This window comes from Sciurus carolinensis, chromosome 12 (genome assembly GCF_902686445.1).
Source record: "Sciurus carolinensis chromosome 12, mSciCar1.2, whole genome shotgun sequence".
In the NCBI taxonomy this organism is placed as follows: Eukaryota; Metazoa; Chordata; class Mammalia; order Rodentia; family Sciuridae; genus Sciurus; species Sciurus carolinensis.
Genome location: NC_062224.1, coordinates 4,882,019 through 4,902,674, shown reverse-complemented (window position 1 = coordinate 4,902,674; position 20,656 = coordinate 4,882,019). Strand labels below are relative to the sequence as shown.

Here is a 20,656-nt window from a genome sequence, read left to right as displayed (position 1 = left end):
GCATCTCCTAATCTCAGGGGTCCTCACTACGGCTTTGGCTTCCTTCTCACAGCTTCACAAATCACCCTCTCGGTGGCTGCCGGTGGGGACTCCAATCCAGCAACACTCTGCCTGACCTCCCAGCCTTCCTTTGAACTCCCAGGGGAAGCCTCCATGACCCCTTAACCCCAGCCTCCTGCATGACCGCAGAACCTGCAGCCCACGGACAACACCAGTCTGTCACCAGCTTCAGCAGTAGCCAAGTCCCTTGGACCAAGGCTGCAAGGGCCTCTGATTACCTGCGAAGCTGAGCATGGTGCAATGAATCCTGGGGAGACCGTTTTCTAGGCACCCCTGTCTGAGCAGGGTGCTTCCAAGGTTTCCCTGATGAGTGTCCACGTCTGCACCCAGAGCCTGCCCTGGGTGTGCTCTTGCTGGTTTCTGAGATGCCTCGAGGCACCGTCCCTCTGTAGAAAGTATTCAGCTTCTCTCTAGTGGCTGCAACCTGGTGGTTTATTTGGTTCCCTATTCAGACTCTTCAGACAAGTCTTTCTTTAGTTTCAATATTTTTTCTTTCATAAGGGTTTACAGGCTAAAATTCTTCAAAATTGACACGTGAATCACAGATATTCTGCAGAGTGTTCTCTTCATTATATTTGAGGCAGGGCAAACCTCTGACCCATGAATTGTCTAGAAGTTTCTTAATTTTCCAAGTGGTTATTTTTGTCATCTTTTTAGCATTTGCTTACAAATTTTATGGTTTATGATCAGCAAATATGATGAGTAAGAATCTTAACTTTTTTAAAAACTCTGATAAAGTGTTCTTTATGATCATCATGTACAAGACCTTATTTAAAGGTCAGATTTGTTTTTGAAATATATATACAAAAAATTATATAATGATAATTCATAATAATATATAGGATCTCTAGATTTTCCAGTCATGGCCATATACAAGTGACCACGGGACAACTTTTAAAACCCCCATGCCAGTTCCTTACCAACTAAACAGATCTTTTAAAAGAAGAGGATCTTTTAAAACTCTCCTGCTGTCGTAATGGAAAGAGAATGGAATGTGCTTGAACACCACAGTCCGCTGTCTGTAGGGCTGGGAAACTAATTAAAGGGAGAACTGTCTGGAGGGAATGAATGGGGAACCAAATAAACTAACAGAAATTAGAACGAAGAAGAGATCTATGATACTGTTAAGACAAGATGGAGAGCAAATGATGAGCACATGCTGCACAACAGGAAGTCCCTAAAGCTCTATCACATATCACAATATATACTTCCAGGTGAGCAGAGAGAGCGTGTTCAATGATAAACATCAAAACAGTGATTACACAAGGAAGGATGTGGAGAAATTAAGATTGAAAATAAAAGGGTCTTTGACATACATGAATACCTTTATTTAAACTACCTTTAGGGCTGGGGAGATAGCTCAGTTGGTAGAGTGTTTGCCTCACGTGCACAAGGCCCTGGGTTCAATCCCCAGCACCACAAAAAAAAAAAAAAAAAAAAAAAAAAAACTATGTTTATATATAATGAAGCATATGAAGAATTAGCATTTGAATATTTTTCCCTTTCATAACTTTTAACAATGAGTTTTTCTTTCTTTTTTTTTATTCTTTTTTTTTATTATTGTAAACAAATGGGATACATGTTGTTTCTGTTTGTACATGGAGTCAAGGCATACCATTTGTGTAATCATAAATTTACATAGGGTAATGTTGTTTGATTCATTGTTATTTTTTCCCTTCCTCCATCCCTCCCACCCCTCTTTTCCCTCTATATAGTCCTTCCTTCCTCCATTCTTGCCCCCCTCCCTAACCCTAACCCTAACCCTAACTCTAACCCCTCCCACCCCCCATTATGTGTCATCATCCACTTATCAGAGACATCATTCGACCTTTGGTTTTTTGAGATTGGCTTATCTCACTTAGCATGATATTCTCCAATTTCATCCATTTGCCTGTAAATGCCATAATTTTATCATTCTTTATGGCTGAGTAATATTCCATTGTATATATATATATACCACAGTTTCTTTATCCATCCATCAATTGAAGGACATCTAGGTTGGTTCCACAATCTGGCTATTGTGAATTGAGCAGCTATGAACATTGATGTGACTGCATCTCTGTAGTATGCTGATTTTAAGTTTTTTCTTATTAGAGTTGAAATTCAATGGTATTTTAATTAAAAATTTAAAACGCAATTAAAATTTAGTCGTGTCCAAATGGATGAAACTGGAGAATATCATGTTAAGTGAGATAAGCCAATCTCAAAAATCCAAAAGAGGAATGATCTCACTGATAAGCGGATGATGACACATAATGGGGGGTGGGAGTGGGGCAAGAATGGAGGAAGGAGGGACTGTATAGAGGGAAAAGAGAGGTGGAAGGGGTGGGTGGAAGGAAAAAAATAACGGAATGAATCAAACATCATTACTCTATGTAAATGTATGAATATGCAAATGGTATGCTGTTACTCCATGTACAAACAGAAACAACATGTATCCCATTTGTTTACAATAAAAATAAATTAAAAAAAAATTTGGCCATGACTGTAGTCATTATCTTGACTAAAGTTTATTACTAGAATCTAGTGAGTAGCAGCCAGACACACTGTTAAACACCCTGTGATGCATAGGACAGACCCCTAATAAGGCCTAACTTACTGAAATTGAGAAACTACTGAATGAGGTAGAATTATAAATTATGAGTCAAAAGACCAAGGTTATCCCACTTAATAGTAACATGACACTGGCAATTACCTTATGCTCTTTGCAATTCAATTTTTTTATCTTTGAGTAAAGAGTAATATCATTTGCTTTATTCAACAACTTGGAGTTGTTTATAACTATCAAACAAAATGTATATACTATACAAAATAAAAGTCAAAAGAAAAGCTGGATCCTTCTTCCTACCTGAAATATTTTTAGCTTTATGCTGAAGGTCATTATAATTTGAATTTTTTTATTTTCAGAAAATGTTTAATCAGTAGATATGGAGAATGTTTTTATTTGTTTGTTTTGCTTTTTTTTTTTTTTGAACTGGGAATTTTACCAAGAGACAATTTACCACTGAGCTACATCCCCAGCCTGTTTTATTTTGAACAAGGGTCTTGCTAAGTTGTTTAAAACCTCACTAAGTTGCAGAGGCTGGCCTTGAATTTGCATTCATCCTACCTCAGCCTCCTTAGTAGCTGGAATTACAGGCTGCACCACTGCACCCAGCTGATAGATATAGAGAATCCTATGACTTCCTCAATTATTTGTTGCTGACTGTTGCTGACTGTTTCTGCTATTTTTTTCTTTTCAGTTTCCCTCATGTAAGTACATGGTAGAGCAGAATGCCAATTATTGTCTAATCATATCTTCAAGGGCTATTTCACACTAAGTGACATCACAATATCAAAATCCTAAATCACAGTCCACCATATCTGACACTAAACACACTCAAACTTATTTAGAAATTGGTCTACCTGGTGGAACATACCTGTTCTATGGAAAGAATCAACACTTTTCCCTACAATATATCTCAAGTATCAAATTGGGGTTCAGGAAGACAACGGTTCTAAAGACCATCCCTAAACTCGGACAACTAAATAATCATCTTTAGATTGATCCCCTTTCCAATAGGAAACCTAAAAAAGAATCAAGTTTGTTTAAAAAGATACGCAGACCAATAGCAACCTCACCCTTGGGGCTGATGATCAACTGATGATCAAGGGACTTCAATGCAAATGGTGGCAATGATGTCCAGAGTCAAGTGCAGACCAGTGGTTACTAAAACACAAAATTGCTCACACAACTCTCTTTTCACTGAAGAGTATTTTTGTAATGTATCAAAACAGTGTTGCAGCTACTGAGAAAAAGAAAATATGTGAAAATAACTGGACACTGATATCATTTTTAATCAAAAATTTTTTAGAGAAACTTCCATCTCATGAATCAGAAGAATTAAGAGTCACCGAATAGGCATTTAAAAAATATGTACATGTAATCACAAGTCCGATGAGCTCATTCAACAGTTCTTTGAAAAATTCTAGGTGTCAGACTGTAAGTTATGCCTCCATGACACATTTTCCTCTAACATAACACATTTCATTAAGGAACTCATATTTCAAGCTGACCACATAAAACTGCCTGAAGAAATTCTCTAAGGTCATTCTGTTATATGTACAAATTCATTCTATTAGATCATCAATTCATCTTCTGATAGCTATTATAATACTGTCCACTGAAATAAAAGTAGTTCTCTATATTTTGTGTTTTTGGCAATAAAATGCAATTTGTCTTATTTTAGTTGTCAGACCACTTGTTTTAGAAGTAAAAAGCAGGCACTCTGACAGCTACAATAGTTCATCTTCAGAATCTGAAGTCCAGAAAAGACTATATTAGCATATTCATTTAAGTACAAATCCTTACAAGCGTTTCACTGCCTGACAATTTGGTATCTATTTATAATAAAATGTTATAGGATACACAATTCCAATTAGTGGACTTTAGCACAGAATCATAAAACATGTCATTAGTAAGAGTTTGGGCCACTCTCAAGAGACCCCTTCACTTTACTAGGGGCAGCTTTGCCAGAGGGCATTTTTGCTGGATGGAATCACAATTATGAGCTCACTTCTCTTTTTCTTCTTCTTTTTCTGTTTATTTTTTTTGCAAGGCATCAAAAGGTTTGACAAGCCACTTTCACATTTCACCATTATTAATTTTCTGAAATGTCACCTCACTGCGTGAACCTGAGCAAGCTGCTGGACTTGTGCCTCGTTTCCTCGGGACATTCAACGGGAGTAACTTCTCCCACTAACTCTGAGCTCCTCCTATGAGGAGGAACTGAACGGCAGAAGCCACGGGGACCGGCGGCCTGTCACCCTCCTATGCTAGCTCTGAGGGCGAGGTGGCGGCGTGGAAGAGGTTCAGCGCTCCTCAGGGGGAGCCTGGGACTCGGTGACATGTGCTTCAACCGAACTGCAGGTGGGAAACCAGTAGGACAGCGGGTTGGTGCACCAGGGTGCAGAGTCCTGGGTGTGGGGCTGCTGGGCCATGTGAGCAGGGAGCGAGCCCACCTGGTCTCCCTCCGGAGTCAGCCTGGGCTCCCGCGGACCCGCGCACACGTACCATCACGCCGTTTCCGGGCACAGCCAGGACCCCGGCACAGCCTCAGGGGCGCGGGTCTCTGGTGAAGCACAGCCAGATGCTGAAGGGTCGCAGTCACAGCTGAGTGGCGCTGGAGAACCCACCTTCCAGGTGCTTCTGACTTGCACCTCTTGGGCGATGGCTTTGCCTCCTCTCCAGGCAGTTTCCCGCATTCCCCAGGGCTGTGCAGGCCGGGCGGCCCTCCGCCCTCCACCTCCCGAGCCTCAGCAGTGGTTCTGGGCCTTCATGGAGTCACTTGCTGAGGTCTAATGAACCCGGGGACAGTCCCCCGGCAAGCACAGATCCGCGTCTGCCCATCCGCTTTCCTGCCCAGGCCCAGGGGCCCACTCCAGAGAAGGATTCCAGACACGTTTGCAGTCTTAAATTCACGCGCCCGTCAACAACTTTTGGGTACCTGTCACATGAACTGTTCTAAATAGACAAAAAAACTACATTTATGGTGTAGGGCATGGTGTTTTAAAATACGCATTCATGGCAGAATGGTGGGACCAACTCAATCAATGGGACGCCCCTCATCACTTTTTCTGTGGTGAAAACACTTAAAACGCACCCTCGTAATTTTCAAGGACACGACACATCCTAACTGTGGTGTCATTTCATACAAAAAAATCTCCTGCACTTATGCCTCCTAACTGAAATGTATCCTTTGACCAGGGTCTCCCAGCTGCCCCTCACCCCAGCCCATGGCAACTACATCTCTATTCTCAGCTTATATAAGTTTAACACACAAGTGACATTAGATTCCACACATAAGTGACATTATGTACTATGTGTCTTTCTGTGCCTGGCTTATTCCACTTAACTACTGTGCTCAGATTCATCCATGATAGGATTTCTCATTTGTATGGCTAAATAGTATTCCATCGCATACATATTATAAGACATTTTGATAATAAAAGAATGCTATAAAAATTCAAGCTCTGAAAATAACTTTTACTGTATATAAATTAAGAGAATACTTATTTTCCTGGCTACTTCCTCCTTTCTTCTTCCCACTTAAGTCTACTCCTGACGCCACTGGCTTTGCCACCCCTCCTTTGGCCCTTGGCATAGGTATCCATGTGTCTCCAGGACTGCTGAATTAAAGAGCACCTATCCCCACAGCTTTCACTGCCTCTACGAAAAGGTGACTTAACACAGGAATGGGCCATTTTTCTCTCTTTCTTTTGTTTGTTTGTTTTTGGTAAAGGGCCAAACAGTAAATACCCAACTCAGCAGGCAGGTCACAGGGTCTCTGCCACATTATTTGACTCTGTTGTTATAATACAGAAGCAAACACAGACAATATGTTAAAAATAATTGCATGAAGCCAGGCACAGGGTGCACACCTGTGATCCCAGGACTCCGGAGGCTAAGGCAGGAGGTCTGCGAGTTCAAAGCCAGCCTCAGCAACTTAGTGAGATCCTGAGCAACTCTGAGATCCTGTCTCCAAATTTAAACATAAAAATAAGAAGGGCTGGAAATGTAGCTCAGTGGTAAACACCCCTGGGTTCAATTTCCAATACTGAAACAATAAGAACAATAATTGCATGGCTCTGTCCTAATAAAACTTTGCTTAGAAAAATAGGCACTGGCAGGACATGATCTACCGGCTATGGTTTGCAGTTCCCAGGTCTAGAAGTCATGCCTGGTTACTAGTAATTTTAATCTGAGTTTGAGAGAAAGGCCATCATATCTACTTTCAATCACATTTAATTCTGAAATTAATACCTACAATGGAAGATTCTTTTCCCCTCCAATGGAAGTACAGATAAACTCAGAGTGCTCCCAAGTACTTATCCAAAATAAACTGCACCAAAAAAAAGAAAAACAGGGGCCTTTTTAAATGTACTTTTGATTGCTCGACATCGGAAAGCTCTTGGGCATTTAGCATATTATTTTAATGCTGAATGGTGTATGTCATCAATTATCACTGCAGAAGCCCGGGCTGCGGCTCCGAGGGACATTTCTTCTTTTTTCCTTTTCTTTTTGCTCTTTTCACATTTAGCCTATGACTTTAAAGAGGGATTTGGGACGGACCTGCTGAGGGTTCATACACACTGTGGCTTGACTTTCTTCAAGACAAAGGCTAAGGTACAGCACCAACGCTGAACACTGAAGCAGGAAGCAAGGGAAATCTCATCAGTCACTTCGAATTGTGATGATTGTGATATGAAAATCAAACAGGAAGGCAGAGCACCGGCCCCTGAAGATTCCCAGCCCAGTCACGCCATCTTACCATGCACAGTTACGTGGACTGCAGCAGGAATCAAAACCATAAATATCCATGCATTTCAATAACCGCAATGCAGGGCATGAAGTCAATATTAGAATTCTTCATTTTTCTAACCTTAATTTTTAATGAATTTATGATATACACAGAATTCAATTCCTCATTGAAAAATCATCAACAATTAATAACAATCTCAACAAAATATATGCCATCACAGTTATCTATAGAAACTATCACTATTTTTTTTAAATGTGCTGCTTGAATACAAATATGGTAGCAAAAATAGTTACTTTTCTATTTTTGTATACATAATGTGGCTAATTTAAAATGTCACTGACCAATAATATAATCCATCACATCAATAAGCTGAAGAAAAAAATATATGATCCTATCTATCAATAAACGAGGGAAAAGCATTATTCATGATAAAAATCCTTCTGCTGACTAGGAAGAGATGAGAACTTCCTCAACTTGATAAAGAACATCTATGAAAAATTCTGTATCTAACATTGTAATTGGGAAAATAGAAACTTTCCCATAAAGACCTGTAGGGTTAGGATAAGGCAAAGATTTACCCTCTTACTGCTATTCAAGATTCTAGTGAATGTTATATCTAATACAATAAATAAATTACAAGTATATATACTGGAATTAAAGAAATAAAACTATCTTCATTTACACATAACATGACTATCTATTCTAAGCCCCAAAATTCAGCAGTAACCATAGTAAAAGTTCCTAAGACCAATAATCAATTATAGGGAAGTTGCAAGATGCTAAAATAGTATGAAGAAAGGCAACTGCTTTCTTGTATACCAGTAATGAACAATAGGTATTTAAAATTTTTTAAATTTTACATTAGCACCAAGAAATCTCAATACTTAAGTATGAATATGACCAAATATATGTAAGATCTACATGAGGATCTGATTAAAACTCCAATGAAAAATATCAATGATCTAAATAAATGGAGAGATATCCCATGTTCATGGATAGGAAGAATCAATACTGTCAAGATGTGAGTTTTTTCTAACTTGGTCTATAGTTTTAAAACAACCTCAACCAAAATCCCAGTGATTTCATGGATTTCAATAAACTGATTTTAAAGTTTATGTAGAAAGGTCAAAGATCCATAATAGACAATGCAATATTGAAAAAATAGCTGGAGGACTGGCACTGCCTGACTTCAAGATTCATTATAAAGCTTATTATGAAGCTGTAGTAATCAAGACAGTGTGGTATTAGTCAAAGAATAGACAAATAGATAACAGAACAGAGAGTCCAGAAAGAGACCCACAAAAATATGGTCAACTTCTCTTTGACAAAGGAGCAAAGGTCATTTGATGTGGAAAAGGATAGTTTTCAACAACTGTATTTTCACATGCAAAAATAAACAAACGAAAATTCAGAGATATTTGTTATATCCTTTACCAAAAAAATCACTCAAATGGATATCTTCATCCTTGACCTTTCTGTAGCATATGAAAAGTGCTAAAAATGCTTTTCCCTACATAATGATTGAGGACAATATCTTCACAAGGATATTAGTTGTCTAATTGTGTCCAGGGACATAAACCCTGCATCTCTTCCTGAACCAGACTGAGAGACATTCAATTCTTTACATCAAAGCCATCTCATGACTTATCGATTATTTACAATTACCATTCTTTTTTTTATTGTAAACAAATGGGATACATGTTGTTTCTCTGTTTGTACATGGAATAAAGGCATACCATTTGTGTAATCATAAATTTACATAGGGTAATGTTGGTTGATTCATTCTGTTATTTTTTTCCCTTCCCCCTACAATTACCATTCTTTAAGTCATCCTAAAAGGGATATGGAAGTAAAAATATTGTCAAGAGTACACACAGCACAGCTGTCTGCTGAGTGATATTCTGGAAAACAAATACAGAATTTGTGTCCAGATATTATCAGGAATTACAACTTAATTACATGCTTTTGAAAGTAACAGAACAGAACAAAGACATGCCACGAGTGATGGCTGATGAGATGGAAGCAGCAAACCTTCCTGTCTCTGTACGTCTCTCCTCCCCTCCGCCCTCCCGCAAAACACGCAGCCCACGTGAACATTTAAAAAATCCACAGGCTCTGAGAAACACCTTTGAGCTCCATGTACGTGCAAATGTGCATTTACAAATGACAAGTTTATCTTTTCACTATCACAACTGACACTAGAATGTAAACTCCCTGAGGAGGACCCTTGGTCTCCTCCTACGTACTGTAGAGCCCAGCATGCAGAACATGATAGTTATTCCACACTGTGTACTGAATGAATAAGACTATGTACAAGCTATGTAGTGAAGCTGTTTTTAACATGCAAACAACGCATTACAAACAATATTCCCCTAATACTGGTTTCCAAATCAGATATCCCATATAATACTCCCCTAACTTAACCATTCAAAACTATATTTAAACTTGCTGAGCTCCAGCTAAGTGGTAGAGTACGTGCCTAGCATGTGTAAGACCCTGGGTCCAACCCCTGGCCCTACAAAAATATACACCATGACCACCACCAGCATTACTACTACTACTACTAATAGAAATAACAATAAATTAAATGTATTAAGTTTAAAGTATGGCACACTTAATTCAGATAGTGCATATTTAATCCAGAGCTGTATATGTGCACACAAGAAATGCCTTTGTTCATATTGTATTGCATCCACATAAAACTAGGGACAGAAATAATGAGATGCAATGTAGGGAACATTCCTCAAGCTTATCTGACAGCAGTCGCTGACACCATGGTCTAAGTAAGCCAAACAGTCTGGACAGAGAAACTGAGCTAATGGTAAAGACTCGCCATGGAATGAAGGTCTTTGCAGCTGCTGAGGCTGAGTTAAGAGCTGAGGGGAGGCCTCGCTTATCAAGCATCCCAGCAGCTCTGATATGAGCTCGCCTGCGCTGCCTAGCCTCATCCTGTGTGCAGGAGCTTACCATCCCCCCAGTCCTTTGTCTCAGACCTGTTGCTGGGCAGAATTGCTTAGGCATACTTGGTTTGTTCACACTACCTGGTCCGTCGACGTATAGTTCACCTGTAGGCTTTTAACAAGCGTGTTAACCTGATTGGATAACGTGCCTATATATGTCCTGTGCAACCCTAAATAAAATTAGATCCGTGCCTTCAGAGCTCCATCTCCGATGCCCGAGTAAGCACGCTGGGTAAGGCTAGGTAGGGTAGGCATCATTCATCCTCACCCTCAGCAAACTCGTCTTTGAACATCTACAATGCAATCCAGAGAAAAATCTAGAAGAGAGAGTATTCTCCACATATATTATTCTTGAAATAAAATTCTGTAATCATATTTCAAGACTCCAGAATGAAAGTCTATTTTAAAGCAGAGTTAAAACACTAAGCTGCATTTGATAAATCCTTTATCAGTTACTAGAACCTGTTTCTCCTTAACTTCTCCTTTCTCAGTATTTGAAGAGACTGAGTCAGAACCAAGAATCACTCTCTGACTGGGGAATCTACTGCAGATATATTTTTACTACCTTCATTGTTGTTTAGAAGCCAGTTGTTGTCTTCCTGGAAAAATCTCAAGAAACGTAAAACAGTAATGATGTTATATTTCATGAGCACTTCAGAGTACCATGGGAAGGAAGCACAGGGAAAATATCAAGTTTCACTTCATAGTTCTCATTCTTCAATTCAATTCTACTTCACTGAATGGTACACTGTAGGCTTTTCATTCAAAGAGTCATATTATATTCTTTATGAGAACAGAGAAGTAACCACATATACATACATATATAGACATTTAGAGGAAGTTAAAGATAAATCTAATGGTCTCTAGAATTACAAAGCCCATCACTGAACTGCATTTTCCACAGCTGAAATTATAGATATGCATATTCACTAGCTGTTGGTGAACCAAGGCAGGGCAGATCCGCAGATCCACAAATCCACTTTGGAACACAGCACAGATGATCAGAATATTCCTCAGCTGCTCAGGAGTAAGTGTCATTGCTGGCCATCTCCTTAATCTACTTCTTATAACAAAGTTGATCTGATTTTGGTTGCTTAATTTTAATAAAAGGATACAATTAATGGGAATAACCAGATAAAGTTACAACAAAGAGCTATGAGGTAAAAGAAAATTTTAAATATTTTCCTAGAACTTCTCCAGCTCTCAAATCCCTGTCTGAAAATCCAGTTATTTTTGCTTTCTTATAAATGGGAACCTAAAATATTTTTAGATCATTATTATGCATTTATTCCCCCCAAACAGATTGATATCAATGAAAGAAATGCTACCTACAGGATGAGCTGACATTTGCCTCCCCAGTTCCCTATGGCATAGGGCATGACTCAGAGTGAAAACAAAGGAAGATTTTTAAATGTCCACATTCCTTAAATTGAGCATGCCCAGAAATTGAGCATACCCAGAAATGTGTCTGCCATCTTTTCTTGTTGAAGAGGAGATCCAGATACCTTCAATTGAGCATGCTCAGAAGCATACATCTTAAACTGAGCATGTTCAGGGATGTGTCTGCCTTTACCTGGGCTGGACTTTCAAATGTGTGTGTGTGTTGCGGGGGGCTTTCCCAATAAAATCACCAGGCTTTCCTTTTTAGGGAGAACAACAGTTTGCAAATAGCCCTAATGGTCTCCTTACTTCTTGCAAAGAATAAAACTTTCTCCTCTGTTTAAATATAATAATAAAAAGTCTTTGTAATTACAGTAACGAGTTCCAAAATACTAAAGCACTTCATAAATTTAAATGTAAAGAATGATTTCATCAGGCTGGGAAGATAGCTCAGTTGGTAAAGTGCTTGCCTTATAAGCACAGGCCCTGGGTTCGAGCCCCAGCACCGCAAAAAAAAAAAAAAAAAAAAAAAATGATTTCATCATTATGTGCCAAAAATCACTCAATCCTACTATGTGATCAAGACAAATGTAACTCTTTTCTTAAGCAATGTGCCTAAGGCTTCAGACTGCCTATTTCTGACTCGTTTTCTCCTACAACTCATGATCTGATATCCATTTTCATCTAATTTCACCCATGTGGACATGCTATAAAAAGGGACTAAAACAGATTACTGCCAGTGCCACCTTGAAAGAGTCTCAATATGTTTAGCTGAATACATGCTGAGATTAAAATGATGTAGAAATCATTAACATTAAATTCAGACTAGTATTTTGGGTGGGTGGGCAAGCCTACACATGCATGTAATAGGAGAGTGGGCTCAGAACAATGTGAACACATCTTTGAAATTTCTCATTATTTTCTGCAGTAATAACCAGTTATATAAAGGGCTGTCTTTAATCTAGGGTGACCTCTCCTCCCACAAAGTATAAGCTCTACATTCTTTCACGCCCAGGATCCCACAAAGATTTTCCTACTGTCTGGCTAGAGGCTATCTCTTCGGTCTAAATAATGATGCCAATAACAATGACCATCGATAAATTAGTTGATCCTTTAGTATGCATTAAGTATACGCTGCATTTTACATAGAGGGAGAGCAGAGTTTAGAGAAATGAATTCACCTGCAGGAGTCACACAGCTAGCAGGTCTCTCTAGTATCTGTGCAAAGTGCCACAGGAAATCCAAGCATCACTTTGTGCCAGTCTTCTACTGCACAAGTCAGAACTGAAGAGCCAGAGACCCCAGCACAGCCCCTAAAAGCCCCCGACTCCAGGAATACATCCCGGCATTCAACACGCCCACACTTCAGTCCTCTTTGGATGCCACAGCTACCTTCCCTGGGTCTCCCCTCACCACCTCCTGTCTCCTTCTGACCTTCTTCTGTCCCCATCCTGAGTGCCAGTGTTCTGGAGGGTTCTATCCTCACCCTGTCCCCTGGTGCATCTATTCCAGGCCTTCGCAGACTTCTGAGAGCAGTGACAGATGGCTGAACATTCCCCCTCGCGCCCGCTCCTCCCTCTCCATTTCGGGGGACATAATGGACGCCCATTCCTTCAGCTTCCCCTGCATTATTGACTTACATTTGACTCACGCTTTTCCTAAGTCCAAGACCAGAGATCCCAATTTCCTATTTCACGCTTGCCAGACGCTCTGTACTCACTGTGCCCTTTCCCAGTAGACGTGTGGCAGCCGCTGCAACGTCACACTGTCTCTCTGCCCCATCAGAAACACGGACTCCCCTGGCTCTGACGCTCCCCACCACCCACGCAGGGTGTGTGCCTAAACCCTGTGCTGACCTGAAATACCTCTGAGCAGGTCATTCTCCGCATTCTAGTGGCTCTTCCTGGTTATGCGGTCCTGGCTTCTGGCCTGTGGCTACTGCCATCAGCCCGCTGGTTGGTTCCCCAGTCAGACTCTCCCCACCTCTAATCTAACCCCTCTTACCTATCCCAGCTGACCGTTCCACCCCCAGCCCACGACCCGCCCGCCAGCTCAGGAAAAGCCAGACCATGAGAGCGGCACTGACCAAAAAGCCAACCAACGCGCCCTCCTGCTTAGCTTCCGTCATTTCCTGCATTACCCTTGTGTCATAACTCTATCCGAGAGTATGCTAGCAACCCCTCTGCCTCCTCTTATGTCTAGCCTTCTGGTTTGGAATTTATTCCTCAAGCTAATTCCTTTCTACCAGGGGAGGGGTACCTGCATTGAACCCAGGGGTACTTAACCACTGAGTCACATCTCCAAACCTTTTTAACTTTTATTTTTGAGACAAGGTCTCATAGGGCCTCAATAGGTTGCTTAGGCTGGCCTCTAACTTGTGATCCTCCTGTCTCGGCCTCCCAAGCAGCAGGGATTACATGCATGTGCCACCATACCTGGCTTCTCAAACTAACTACTTCTTGATATCCCTATATTTATTCGAACCCTCTTAGCACCTTTGCCATCTTCTTCCTATCTCACTAAATGCAGCAATTTTAGCTGAGGGAATTTTCCCAGGAGCTGCATTTCACTCTTCACCATAAGCCAGGGCTGCCTAGTGAAAGTGAAAGGTCTCACCAGGCCTCAGAGTGATTTTTCTGAGCTAGATAATTATTAATTTTTAAAATGTGTCCTATATCTTCTTATTAATGTACAATAAATATTAAATAAGCTGACCAAGTGTTCATGTTATTATGAAAAATACCCCCTGAAAAATTCACAGATACACAATAAACCATCGAGATAAGGCCTTCTCTAGCTGTGATGTTATTTATGTCTTCACCTCACTCTATTCGCTGATTAACTTGTGAAGCGCAGCAGCAATCAAATCATCCTAAATATTCTTACAGTTTTATAGTACTAATGGACTTTTCCCAGTGAATGCAGGCTGCTTTAATCCTGTCTCAGTGCGAAATAATATGAATAGGAGAGATATATTTTATCACATAAAATATGAGGCAAAGTTGACAATTTCATTATCTGTCAATAAACTGGAGATAACACAGGAAGATCCTGAAATTCTGCAAAATTTGAGAACTCTGACTTTGAAACTGAATATGAGATTAAACCTCTTTGAGAATTCATCAAAACATACGAACAATAAAGGTATTTTAAGTCTTTGAATTTAATGTGTTCACTCCGCCCACTCCATTTATTTAGTTCCATGTTGTGTTTTAATTACACAAGAATCTCCAGCCCTCCTTCGGCTGATAGGTAAGAAAAGCAGGAGGAAAAAGTTGTAAGAAAATCAAGAAATGGATCGCTTCAGTGGACAGAAGGATGCCTGTGTCCCCCTTGTGCTAAGCTAGGGTGCTAAGCAGACATGTTCTTAGTTAAGAAAATTCTTTCAAGGCAAAGAAAAAGGCAGCAACTATATCCAAGCCAGCACAACATGCTGGGCTCGGGTACCAACCTCCGCTGCTCCTCGCCGTGTTCTCCTGAAGGGACGGTGAGACATTCGTCCATGTGTCCGTGCAGCAACCTGAGGACGTCACCGCCAATCAGGTACCCTGGAACGATGAAAGGTCCTTCACGATTTGGACTGTCACCTTTGGGGCTGGTAGCCAGACAGTGCACCTCCTCCAAACTTCTACTTTCACAGAGAAACTCAAAACTAGTGAGACCTATGTGTCTGGCCACGGTCGCAGAGATGGATGATGCTGGCTGACTCCCGAGTCCCAGTTAGAAACATTCCCACCAGGATACGTGACCACAATAAAACCTCTCATTAAACATAGGAACAGACACCAGGGCACATATGAACGTACATAAGTGAGAATAAACCAAATGAATGCAGAGCATCATGGTCATCCAGCTCTAAGGTCAAGCCTGGAAAATGAGAAATACCAACATGTGCCAACGGAGCAATACCCTGAGGCCAAAACACTGGAGAAAACAGCCTCAGAAATCTGGCAAACCAAGCCCCGCTCATGAGCTAAAGTTGACAACAGCATAAAAATAAGCAAAGGGAACCTTTAACAAAAGCTTCATTTTTTCAAACAGCAGTATTAACATGATTCTCAAATGTCCAGTATCTGCTTAAGAGGCTATTTAGACACAAAAGAACTCCAACGATCAATTCATTAACACAATTCCACAGAGGATCATCAACTCTACATCAGGGATGAGCCCGGGAGCAGAAGGGGAGTTTTTACCTTGGGCTGCTTCACTTCCTGAGCTGATGGGCGCCACACTCCACAGAGTCTGCTGGAAGGCCGCGTCCACGTGCAGACTCCCATTGCCGTAAGACAGGTGCTGCATCAAGAGGCAAGAGGAGACACGCTGTCAGTCCCAGGGTGTCATGCTCGGGAGCACCCACATAACGCTGCAGGTTGAGAAACGTCCACAGACAGCGTCCACCCAACCCCGCCATCCAAACATTGAAAGAATAGTAGAAAAACAATGGTAAAGGTGCCTATTTGATGTTAGGTGTTTTTGAACTTCATGCTCAGAGTTCTTAACTTAAACCAGTAATCAGAAACCACACAAATAATAAATAAACTAGGTAAATTTATTTGTACCAAGAGACAATTTTTGTATTAAGGCTTGTTGATGGAAAACATGGTGCTGTAGGTAAAAAGGCATAATTAATTTTTCTACATATCACACTGCAGTAGTTAATTGAGGATGAGGTAGGTGAAATATGCAGAACCAAATTCTGCGTTTTGTTGAGTCCTTTAGGAACTGTTATCTGCAATTTGACATTACAGCCAATAGATGGCGCTATTCCCAACACCAATTTAAACTTAGAATAATGCATTTCCTCCAAAACTCAGATATTACAAATTTCAGATTTTCCTTCTTAAAAATAAAAGCGTATTAAATAATGACATTTAATTTCCTTGAGAGACATAAGATATGAGTTACAAAATGTTAACTGAGAGAAACAAAATTTTGAGTACAGCCAAAGGCCTTGCTTATTTTACTACACTACCCAACTGACGGCAGAATTTCAAAACTACATAGAACCACCACCTGTTGGCTTGGAGTCTTCTCAGCAAATATCACCAGTACCCCTGCTATGTTTCTGTAACACATTTCCAACACCGATAACAGCCTAAGCACTTAGAGAATGTACTCATACCAGAGCTCTCCCAGGAATCTCACCATCCTAGAGAGATAAAGGTCAGTTGCAGCCTGAAGGAGTGATCCTAGGTGAACTCCACGGGCCTGCCAACACTCTAATGGGCCTCCCTGACCTAAATATGGACATGCGAGTCCTCAGCAAGAATACATCTCTTATTCTCTTTCTCTTAAAACCAAAGAAACTTCTGACATGGTGACTTGTACACTTCCTTCATCAGCACTTTTTCTAGTCAATAAGATTAAAAGCCTCCCAGGGGAGATGAAGATTTAGCAGGCATGTGCTCCTACCCCTGTCCTGGGCCTTCACTGGCTGTCCTGCTTCTGCACAACCTCCCTGTCACCTCAGGCTGGTCATTCTTACCCACATCCCAGCTGGGACTCCTTCACTAACTCAGTTTCTTTCCCAACATGTTAAAAGTCTTTCACTGTTTATGAATAAATCATATTCTATCTGCTTCCACAAGCAAGTAAAAATGTATTGTTCTTCACAGCAATTATCACACAATGTAATTATCGGGTTTCTTCTTCTTTTTCCTCCTCTTGTAAGCTGGCACAGGTTCACAGCCTTATCCTTAGCCATCTACAGTGTTAATTAATAAACACGTACATGGAGACATGCACCAAACTTTTAAAATTATAATAGGACACATTTTTAAAAAAACATATTCTAAGTAATTCCACAAAAATTCATATTTTAATGACTTAGTAAAAAAAAGTGCATGTTATATAAATATATATACACATATATACATGCATAATACACGGGAGATATGAAAATCTCCCTGAAGAGCTCATCTGAAAACTCAGAATACTAATGCTTATATTTTATTTTGGTGAAATAAAACTGCACGAGTGGACAGCTCAGGCAATATGAAAGTAGAAATTGTTAATTCATCCTGTATTTGAATGTACTGTGCCCCAAACATCAAGCTGAACATTAACTAACAGAGTGCATTCTGCACCCTGAGGGTGCTTGTACTCTTGTAGGGACAGTGAAATGCACACACAGAACACTGTGCAACGTGTATTAAAACACTGTGTCCACTGCAACCCAAACACTGCAGGATGCAAGAACCCTGGAGACACTGTGGACAGAGTTGCTGCACTAGGCCTGCAGGGACGGATGGCCTTCCACAGGTGAGGGGGATCCTCATGGCGAAGGCTTTGAGGGGGTGAGAGGGAGCACTGGCCTGGGCCTGCCATTTTGGAGACAACGTCTCCAGGTAAGTTTACCCATACACTGGATTTAGACATGTATAAGAATAATGTTCAAGTGTTAAGTGAAAGTATATAAACATACCGAAATTTCTGTAAACAAGTCTAGGGAATTTTATTTTTAATGTATCAGAAGAAACCTTGACACGGGGAGGAGGGTAGGCCCCCTGGCCAGTGAGCAGCTCTGGGAAGGGAATGTATGCTCAAGAGCACAAAGGGCAGAGACACCCCCCTGCTGACAGCTCCTACCTAGGAGGTACAAGGAGCCAGGGGCCTGCAGACAGGCCATCCCCACATCAGGACTTTGTATTTTAGGCACTGAGGAGTTGCTGCTTGGGAAACACAATGAGGGGCGGAGAAACTGACACGCAATTTCCAAGCCACACTGAAGACAAATAATATAAGCGGAATATAAAAATTCAAAATTTCAGCCAGTTCAAATCCTCAGCATGCCCTGAGGATCATATTACAGTCACATGAAGTCATCTAAATAACGTGTGCTCTTCGAAAGAAAATATTCTCTGGGCATAACAACTCTGGATTCTTCTATTTAATTTTGCTGCTTAAACAGCAAAGGGAAATCTGAGTGAGAACAGCATCATGTCAGCCCGTGGTCTTGAATATTCAAAATGCAGTAACAGTCTCAGTTACCAAAACGAAGATGAGTTGTCTTTAAAGCAAAAATAGATGTCAGTAGAAAGTAAAATCAGCCCTTGGCTGAAAAATGCAACCATCATAGAATTTACACAATAAAATTTACACAATAGAACAGCAGTATAACCCACAGCATCAGGGTGTGGGCGCCAATCTGCTCCCTCATCTCACCTTTAACCTGAAGTTAGCGACTTTCAAACTTTAAAATACAGACCCATCATCTGAGGATATGTCCACAAACATAGATTTTGATTCAGTAGGAGCAGGATGAGGTCAATCAAGACCACAGGTCCAAAGACTATGTTTTGGGCACACAATATTAGAAACAGAAGTGACATTATAAATGCCCTCCCAGGATTCATCTCCTAAGGCTCACAAAGCCATACTTTAGTATTTTTATTTCCTTTGTAGCGTATGTATTTATTTTATGCATTTTAAGAAATTATTATGACAAGAGGTCAGAAAGCTTTCGAACTGCCAGAGGCACCCATGGCCCCAGAATTTTTAGGAAATCTGAATTCAACCCTTGGCTGACGTAATTGTCCATTTGTTTATTTATTAAATTTATTAAATGTCAGGCACTGGGGCCCTGGTGATCCAGCATTCAGAATAAATCATCATCCAGGGACAGAAAACACAAGTAAATAAGCCTTACCCCTCCGGCTTTGGTTTGTTCCTCTGAAAATAAATAAATAAAATGATGGGCATAGAAAGAGATGCTCTTATCAGAGAAAACTTTCAGCCTGGTGATAAATGGGTGCTGATTTTTTGTATTTCTTACCAAAAATTACATAAGGGGGGGAGCAGGGGTGTAAGGGAAGAAGGGAGGGACTTTGGATTGTGTAGAGGGAAATGAGGGGTGGGGGAAGGAAAGAGGGTGGAAAGAGACAGACATCATTACCCTGTGTACCTGTATGACTGCCTGAATGGTGTGACCCTACAGTGTACACAACCACAGAAACACAAAGTTGTACCCCATTTGTGTACAATGAATCAAAATGCAGTCTGTTAAAATAAAAATAAAATTAAAAAATTAAACAAAATAAAAATTAAAAAAATAGATGCTCTTTTCAGATGTAATATTCTATGACTCCTTTACCTGAGCCACAAGGAGATGTGGGGGTTTGTGTGTGTGTGCGCGCATCATGCTGGGGACTGAACCCAGGGCCTTGTGCATGCAAGGCAAGGCCTCTGCCAACTGAGCTATGTCCCCAGCCCCGCAAGGAGACATTTTTGAAAGGTTCATGGTAAATTAATCAGAACGGCATTGGAGGGCCTGGGGGCACAGCTCGGTGGTATGCACGTGGGGGGCATGCACACAGCTCTGGGCTCAGTTCCTGCCACTCAACTGAACTGGCTGACATAATAAGTTATTTGAAAATATTTATGATCACTGTTTTATCCTCATTTTTATGCCACTTGAGGCAATTCAGCAATTTATTGTACAGTTAAAACAATTTTGTATTTCTTACCAAAAATTCTAAGCTGGGCAGGAGAGAATTAATTTTTGTGAACCCTAAAATAGCTCTCCCTGAACTAAATTCTTAATTTCCCTCACTCTTTAGGTTGGAAGGTTCTGTTTTTCTTAATTCATTTTCAATCAGTTGCTTGGCAATGTGTTCATGGACTGTAAAAACTGTCTATGTCTACAGGTACCTTCATCAGGAGAAAATTGACAGGAAATCATCATTTCCAATGCAAACAACCCAGTCCATAGACTGGGATGGCTGGTGCACTCCAGCGTGACTTTACATCTAACACACATAAAAATGTTTTATACGCTCTGTCTTATTTTATTCGGTTGGGAATGGAGTTACCATTGGTAATAGCTACTTGCCCTGTTTTCTCTACTTTAAAATGTATATTTCTCTTACACTTAATCTGCTTCACTAAAGTCTTCTCTAAAAGAAGGCAAAATTTCCAACAGGGGCACAGGAATTTCTTTCCTTTTGAATATTCCTG

The 20,656-nt window shown here is 40.5% G+C and overlaps 1 protein-coding gene across 6 annotated transcripts in view; it reads right to left on the bottom strand.

Annotated features, from left to right (window-relative positions):
* Ryr2 (ryanodine receptor 2) overlaps positions 1–20,656 on the bottom strand; it is a 605,596-nt gene that overhangs the window by 324,211 nt on the left and 260,729 nt on the right. For all 6 annotated transcript variants that reach the window (XM_047520965.1, XM_047520967.1, XM_047520968.1 and 3 more), the window contains exons 9-10: positions 15,895–15,994; positions 15,153–15,249 (exon numbers count right to left, since the gene is read on the bottom strand). In XM_047520965.1, coding sequence (XP_047376921.1) covers positions 15,153–15,249; positions 15,895–15,994 — 197 coding nt within the window. The remainder of the gene's footprint in view (positions 1–15,152; positions 15,250–15,894; positions 15,995–20,656) is intronic.